Source organism: Panicum hallii, chromosome 9 (assembly GCF_002211085.1).
Source record: "Panicum hallii strain FIL2 chromosome 9, PHallii_v3.1, whole genome shotgun sequence".
Lineage (NCBI taxonomy): Eukaryota > Viridiplantae > Streptophyta > Magnoliopsida > Poales > Poaceae > Panicum > Panicum hallii.
This window is the reverse complement of record NC_038050.1, coordinates 52,314,790-52,323,272: the sequence shown is the minus strand read 5'-3', so window position 1 is coordinate 52,323,272 and position 8,483 is coordinate 52,314,790. Positions and strand designations below refer to the sequence as shown.

General features: G+C 42.3%; 1 protein-coding gene across 1 annotated transcript; it reads right to left on the bottom strand.

The window, feature by feature from the left end:
• Positions 1-2,488: 2,488 nt before the first annotated feature.
• Positions 2,489-5,406, bottom strand: LOC112873123 (protein NRT1/ PTR FAMILY 8.3-like). The gene is made up of 5 exons (XM_025936143.1): positions 5,251-5,406; positions 4,439-4,538; positions 4,126-4,343; positions 3,473-4,002; positions 2,489-3,339 (listed from the first exon to the last, which is right to left on the bottom strand). The coding sequence occupies exons 1-5, from the start codon at positions 5,404-5,406 to the stop codon at positions 2,520-2,522; spliced, it is 1,824 nt and encodes a 607-aa protein (XP_025791928.1). The 3' UTR covers positions 2,489-2,519.
• Positions 5,407-8,483: the final 3,077 nt, after the last annotated feature.

Below are 8,483 nucleotides of genomic sequence, written 5' to 3'. Positions count from 1 at the left end.
TACCGAAAGAGCAAGAGGAGGTGCATCGTCGGGGTATAGCTCGGTCCTCTTGAGGCTTTGATATGTGGTCCTGGTTAAGATACTTCCTTATTAGGAAAAGTTATGACCGTTTTGACTTAAAACTTTAGCGGATTGTCATAAATTAGGAAATCTTTATGAAGGCCTGTAATGAATCCTTTGCTACTCACCTTTGGAAGTGTCTAAGAGGTTAGCAACCTCGAGCAAATTGGGAGATATAAAATTGTGGGTAAAGTGTACAACCTGTGCAGAGTGAAAACTAATATATCAGCCGTGCTCACGGTTACGAGTGGCTTGGACCCTCACATGATTAATGAACTTGAAGATGAATTAAATCATGAATCGTGTTTATGGTTTTGGATATGCTTATGCTATATCCGTTCTCTTTCTTTTAACGTGGGTTGGTATAAACTTATACTTAGTAATCAGGTGCTAATAAAACTTGATCAACTAAAATTGCTTACCGCAGTCAACCAGTCTGCCTTTCCTTAATTTTGGCCTTCTGGTCATATAATTCCCAACACTTGCTGAGTACCAACTATACTCACGCTTGTTATAATTGCTGCTCAGAAGAGAAAGTTGATGTGAAGTCCCTGATGCTGAGTTCTAGGCCTACGCAATCCCTAGTCGATTGCCCGTGAAATTTGGAATCTTCTTTTTCAGGATAAGTTGTATAACTATAATAATGTTCTTTTATCGTTTAGTTTTCTTTTCGTGATACTGTTATTGATTATTCACTCTCTATGTATGAATCCTAACAATATGTATTCGATTTTGTCCTTAAAACCAGGCGTAACATTTCTTGATACGTCCTATTGGCTGCGGTTCAAACGTTCAAGCAATCAATCAGGGAATGTACCGCATCCAGCGGCTATGACTCCATTGCACCATTCTGATGATGGCAATTTCAGTATTGGAGGGGCCTCTCTTGCTCTGCTTTCTGCACTGCAATGATAGTTATGTCATTAGTGCAACAGAGCCCTACTTAGCATGCTTCCTGGTGCCTTCATTATTCAGGTCCATGTGTAATGTGATGCGTACAGCGAGTAATTTCCTGCGGGTTTTGGACTTGTTGATAACTGAAGAAGAGATGATAGGCTCCATGCATCATACAATTATGTGGTAGCAACCTGGACACCTGGTCTCTCAAAAGTTCCAGTCGAGATTATCAATTGTAGTCGTACTGATGACCTAAGTTTTCTCCACATTATAATTCATTGTTCTTAGTTCATGCAGCTCAAACTATGTATAGTTCTTACTAATAAATTGATTTAAGAGAATTAAGATTAAGAGCCTGCTTGGTTGGGTTCCAAACTTTATCTTTCTAAAACATGGGCGCGTCTACAAATTTTAACGCTGGTTTGGTTGAATTCCAAAAATTAGCACGCCCCAATTTGTTGGTAAATCGGCAATGTCCAGCTCGTCTACATTTTGGCTATTCTAGCCACACTCCCTCCTGTGGTATCAGTATTTTGGTATCAAATCAATTGATAGCCAAAATTTTGGCGGTCACATTGTGACACCCAACTAATTGCTATTTTTACCCAAGTTTGGTAAATAAATTTGGCATTGCCCATATTTTGGCCTCACATATTTCGGTAGGGCAAATTTTGGATCCAACCAAACAGGTTCCACGTCCAAATATTACAAATAAGATGATTGTCAAAAGAAAAAGAAACTTATTGGTGCCTTTTTGACAGCATTCAGAGTTTGGACAAGTTGGTTTGAGTTTTGGAACTCATGGTTTCTACAATAGAAGGTAATAAAAAAGCAGCAAAAACTCTTTTTGGAATGAGTGAAATGATCATAACTGTTTGCAGAGTTTTGGGCTATTACAGACTTGGTAGCTAGCCACTTTCTTATACGATGACTAAAAAATTAAAATTCATGGCTTTCAGATGGTTGTCAGATTTTGCCAGCTATAAACATTAAGTCAAACATCAACTACAAATTTTAATTCAAAAATGAAGTAAAAATTCTGGACTAAATATTATCATAGAAATGAACATCGTTTTCTTATGTAGGGATTCGTACTAGATTTGTTCAAACTGGACCTATACCTGAGATACAAGATACAGTTGCAAAATATCTGAAGATTTTACATGAGCATCAGAACAGATTTTTTTTTTTTGAATAATACTGTCAGTCTGAACACTGAAATACATATGTTTTCCAGGGGCGGCCCAAACCCAAAATGAGAATGGCGGCCTGCTATTAGCTGGGCCGTTGCAGCTACAAGAAAAGAAGCCCAATTCCATTGTAAAACCAGAATTTGAGTGGCGGTGCCGCCACTGGACCTATGCTTAGGTCCATCCCTTGGTTGCCGTCAGATATATTACTACTTGACTATAATAATTTTTAAGGTGGTAATAGTAACCAAAATCTTTCAGTCCTTTCCTCAAAAATACAGAAAGGCTGACAAATTTTGAGCTCTCATAGCATGGAACACAAAACTCATATAAACCCATAAGCACTCCTAAGCTCAAACTAGGATAAGAAACTTAACTAGCTAGTTTGCGCTTGTACCTCGTGGCACTATACGCAAATACAAGCACATTCAGCAGCTGCAATCCTGCCATCAACCAGAAGAAATGATCCAGATGACCTTCATTGAGGTTCTCCGGGATCCAGCCATGGCTCCCGTTTTCCCCTGTCACTGAATTGATGAATTTCAACATGATAGAGATTAGGTAGCTCCCAAGCGTGATCATGATGAGAGCGCAAGCCTGACATAAGCTTCTCATTGCATCAGGAGACTGCTCGTATGCAAATTCGATGAAACCGACCACAGTGAATACTTTTGCTACACCTATGAAGAAGTACTGTGGTCCCTGCCACAGAATATTCATCGGGACCGCAGAATTATGGTGCACTAGGCCTCCCTTCTTCGCGATGTCGAGGCGCACCATCTCAACCAGTGCTGCTGAAACAAGCGAAAGCATAGCAAAAACCATACCGACACCAATGCGCTGGAGTTCAGACAGCCCTCTCTTCATGCCAGTGATCCTACTTAGAACTGGCACGAGAACTTTGTTGTAAGATGGGGCCAAGATGAGGATACAGAGGCAATTGAAGGTCGTCAGAGTGGCTGGAGGAATGGAAAAACCATCGATGTGGTTGACCATGACTTGTCCTTGCTCGATGAACAGAGGGAAGAAAGCTTCAGCAGTGTTGAAAATTATGCCAGCTAGCAGGACTGGCAACATTCTTGCCAAGATCTTAAGCTCTTCCACTTGTGTCACCGTGCAAAGCTTCCATGGACTAGGTATGTTACTAGATGTTTCGTCAGAGGCAGTGATAGTAGCAGCTCGATCAAAGAACCTAAATATGAAAATTGTTAATTTGTTAGAAAAACACAGAATGTATAGAGATATTAAACCTGTAACTGAATGTAGATTAAAAAAATTTACTGAATGGAGAGAAGATTGCGTTTCAGGAACTCTGAACGCCAGACCTTAGTCCTTCAGTATGCATCAGCTTCCTGCTCCCTACGATTGATGACTCCTTGCCCGGCATTTCATACAGAAGAGATCTATCATCTGGCACATCCACATTGATCTTGCGAGTGGCTGCAACCACAACCTGGCAAATTCTAGTGAGGGCGCTTCCTCCCGGTTTCTGGTACCTGTAAAGCTTCATACATGCAAGAAACCCAGCAATACCGGTCGCTGAGAACAGCGTAGGGATCCCAAAGCCCCATCCCCATCCATAGTTGTCCTGAACCCACACAAGGAGTGTGCTTGCGATGAAGAAACCACCATTGACGGCGAAGAAGTACCAGTTGTAATATAGCTCCTTCTGCACCTTCTCTGTCGCATCTGTGTCATCGAACTGATCAGCTCCAAATGTGGGAACACATGGCCACATTCCACCTAAGCCTAGAGCAGTCAGGAACAGGCCCAGTGAAGGCAAAAGTTCCTGAGGGATCACCATTGTGTGCATGCTTGCTGGAACCACTGCTGAAAGTGTAAGCAGAACCATTCCCTACAAACAGAAGTTCAGACATATACGCACTCGTAATGGCACACTTAACTGACAAACAAATTTGAGTTTGAAAATGTGGAGCAGAGAATGTTGGTGAGATTAAGGAGAGGTTTGCACACTTACAATGGTAAATATCATCAGGGAAATCACAATAGTTCGATGTCTGCCCCAGTATGAATCTGCCAAGAATGCTCCAAGAAGAGGAGTGAGGTAGCAGGTGCCCTGCCACGAAGCGATATTGCTCGCTGCAGCAACATTGCTTTGCTTCTGTACCTTTGTCAGGTAACTCACAAGGTTTGTCCCAACTGCGTAGTACGCTAAAGCACCGCAAAATTCGCCACCTGCAAAGGACAAGGATTGGCAAATGTAAGAAAGGCACTTACCACGCTCATCACCGGAATGAGTGTTGAGTAGAACGGAACACCATGGATATTACCTAGAATTGAGTAGCAGGCTCTCCAGTTTCCAGTACGTTTCTTAGAAGCTGGATTGCCTCTGATATCAACAGACCCATTGCAGGTATATCGTTCCTGGTCCTGCAATTCCATATAAATTTTCAAATAACTGAATTATTACAGATTGAAAATTTTCTGCTCATCTGAAGCTATCCATTTGATGATCGACATTCATATAAGGTCCCGTTTGGATCCCTTCATTTTGAGGAATTGGAATCTCCTTAATAGAATAGGCTATTTGTCTTGGAACGTGGTATTCCATAATTTTCCAAAGTATGTATATAAGCTTATCTTAAATTCATAGGAGTGGAAGATGAAAATTGATTCTATAGATCCTCATGTTATATTTCTAATGTAAAATTTATAGCACACACTCTTCGACTCGTTTCCCTATAACAGAAGTGCAGTACATAAATATCTTTCATATATGACCAACAGTAATATACAAATATATTTCACATACAACTATTAGCTTGATCATTTTATATCTAAATTATGATTATTAGAATGGAATTCAATTCCAAGGATCCAAACGGAGCCTAATGGTAAAATGAAGGCATTGCTATCAAACTCCTCTACTTTGTAACAAACGCCGCCATTACTTTTTTAAAAACAAAATAAGTAACTGCAGCAAACTTGAAACGCCGGACCAAATTTGGAACAAAAACTTAGTTTGGGTGGCTTTTCGCACGCCATATCACCAGACAATGACTTGATACCACGTCATCCCCTATACGGGTATACTACTAGTCTCCCAAGCAAAACTGAAAAGGGAGTTGGAAACAGAAATTACCGGCTGGCCACCGGCGACAACAGTGAGGTGGACGGCGGCCTCCGCCATGGTGTAGTCTTTGCAGATCACTGGCGACGAGCGCTGAGCCTGTGGAGCTCCGTCTTCGACCTCCACGGCGAAGCTGTACGTGCAGCAGGTGGTACCGGTCGACGACATCTCCTCGCTGCTGCCACCTGGGCCTGGCCCCAAGAAAGCAAGCAGGGACCTAGCACTATGGCTTCCACGAGGCCGGCTCCGCCGTTCCTCGTCTGCCATGAGCTGCTGCCGGCAGCGGGCGCAATGGCACCGACCCTGCCGCCGCCGGCGAGCTTTACGACGAGAACGCCGTGCTGCAGGGAACAAACTCGGGGATCTCGAGAGAATATGGACTCGCAAGCAAAGACTCGTCACATGCCGCAGCAATGGCCGGCTTTTCACAGTTTATACCTCGGCAAATGAGCCAATCGCACGTCGGCACGGGCACGTGCATCGCATCGAGGAAAGTTCTTGCATTGTATGGGTCGAATAAAAGGGCGAAAGCATCCATCTCTTACCTGTCTCACCTCTCACGGTCCCTCTTTAATTTTTCTTCCCTTACACCACCGTTGCGCCACTCTGCGGGTGCCGCAGTTTTCCACTTGGTCACTAAGGACCTGCCCGTGTGGGTGTCTTTCTCATCTCCCAATTGTCCTATGCGGCGACAAGACCAGCACCACTGTAGAAGCTGAGGTTTCGGTGGCCCGGGGCGAGGCTAAAAAGTGGACCCTAACCCCTTAACATCTAAATAATATTCTATATTTATATGTATATATGAGAAATTCGGCCAAATAAATACATAAAAGTGCATCCAAAAGCAATATCCATATGTCACACGATACATATTACCTTAAAATGTTTCTTCGAACACTTTTAGATGCGAAGTGGTCCATGATGGTATCAATATCAATCTCATCAAGTAATTTCTTCTGGATGCATAAAGTTGCCAAACCGTTTAACCTTTGTTGAGTCATGACAGATCTAGCCCAAACTGATAATTGAAAAAAAAAACCATCACATTATTGGCCAAACTATAGTTTAAAATTTATGAGAATTTCAGCTGCATAAAATTGGAGTTAACATACCCTGTGTTTGTTGATTGAATGTGTCGTCTTTCTCTCTGGAAAATCACCGCTGGGCCCCTTGACGAGTTACGGCGGAGTCGCGGAAACAGCGTGACGGCGTCTTGGTCCTGCGTGCCGCGGATGGCCGGACCCCCCGGCGGCGGCGGCAGCAGCAGGTAAGTAGTAGATTGATCACGCTACTCGCAACAAGCCGAGAAGTTGCCGGCTCGATGAGTTGATGTGGGTGCGGGCGTCCCTCTCCTGCTGGGCGCTAGCCAATTAGACTTAGGCAAGGCCCATAAGCTGAAATTGATCAAACCTTCCATGGCCCACTAAGTATACATATACATATACACTATATAGGTGGGGGCCCCTAGATTTTGGGGGCCCAGGTCGGTCGCTCTGCTCGCCCTGCCCCAGCGATGGCCCTGACTAACGTGCCCCCGCATCTTCCTCTATCTCACCGCCGATCAGCAATACCTACTTCTGCTCACCAAGCAGAGAACAGACCAGGTGGCATCATTCAAAAGCAGTTGTCATTGTTTTCCTTTAATTTGGTACTGCAGAACGAGTTGGGGTGACACTATGGGAGCAAGTGGTGGACCTTTCAAGATTGAAAATCCAATGTATAGAGATGGAGGCAGCCTTTTTAAGGCTTTATGGGTTGAAGTAATTCACTACTGATCAAAGTAGTGATGTACATTAACAAGGCCCAACCGAATGCCCATCATCATTGATTGGTAAAGGTGGCGAGCTTCATTATCGTCCGCCACTTCAAATTTGAGGTGTCAGACAATAGTATGATCTGTCACCTTTGTAGAAATTGATTATAGCCCGTATTACTTTTTACTCTTTTCCATATATATATTAGGATAAACTTTGTTTCAAAAATGACCCTAGTTTAGAACATTATTCACTCACTCAATTACCGATTACAATGCATCCTCGGTCCACATGCATCCATCAGGCGGTTGGCTTTCGGCCTCCTCCATCGCAATCATGGCGCAGCTAGGACTCCTCCTTCCTTGAGCCCATAGTGGTAGCACATGCGCAACCCCTCTCCTCCCCCACCCCACAACGACACACACCCATACACACACGATATGCACTAAACTTAATGTATATATGTAGTGTCTTCACCCCATTCTCCCCTCACTATGTAGAACGAACTTGTATGCAAGCATATGCAAAAAGCTTTCTCAAACTATAAATATTAAATATTCAGACTATAAATATTAAATACATAGCTTGCTCAAACGAAGGGTTCAAAAATCTTATGTCAAAACACATAATGTATAGAGCAATAGCTAATTAAAGTCTACAGTAGCAGGATAAAGATAAGCACGTATCTATACAAAAAATTATGTTGAATTTTTAACAGGTGAGAGGAGAACTAAGGTAAGCAATCTTGATTATTACCAATGAGCCCCAATATTTTAGTGAAATTCTAATATTATATCGCTCAAAACTATTAATCCACGTCCAGCACAGTTGATGGACTAGTACATGGGAGTTGAGATGTATTGGGAGAAGAGGAAGAAGAGACGGCTTCTCCTGTTCATCCTTTTGCTTCACTGACACCGGAATATCCCTATCGGTTAGAAACCGATAGAAAAATACAAATTACCGACAGGAAAATAAATTTGCCGACAGGGAAATAGAATTTGCCTGTCGGGTTTTTAATTCCCTGTCCGTTTCCTACCCTCAAGGAAATGCTCTTCGTTAGGTTTAAAAAAGTTTTCCCTGTCAAGAGAACCCGACAGAGAATAAATTATCTACCATCAGGAAAATACATTTCCCTATCAATTTACAACAGCATGAACAATTTTCATTCTACCACCTTTCGCTACCGACTGGAAAAATATGTTAACCCTTGCCAATGTGATGTCATTCCAAAATGGTAATTATTCACTAGCTGACAGGTAAAATTATCTTCAAGACTAGTTACCTCAAATAAAATCTGAACCTTTCATAGAATAGTCCAGTAATTACACATCATAACTTGATCATAAAAATAGCTTAATTACAAGGCATCAAAACTTGACCATTAGATACAGCATACCAGAGATAATATACAGATGCATCTCTGTGTGTAGAAACCCCTCATCACTACTATAATACACATGTAAAAATGAAAAAGAAAAGATTTAGTTC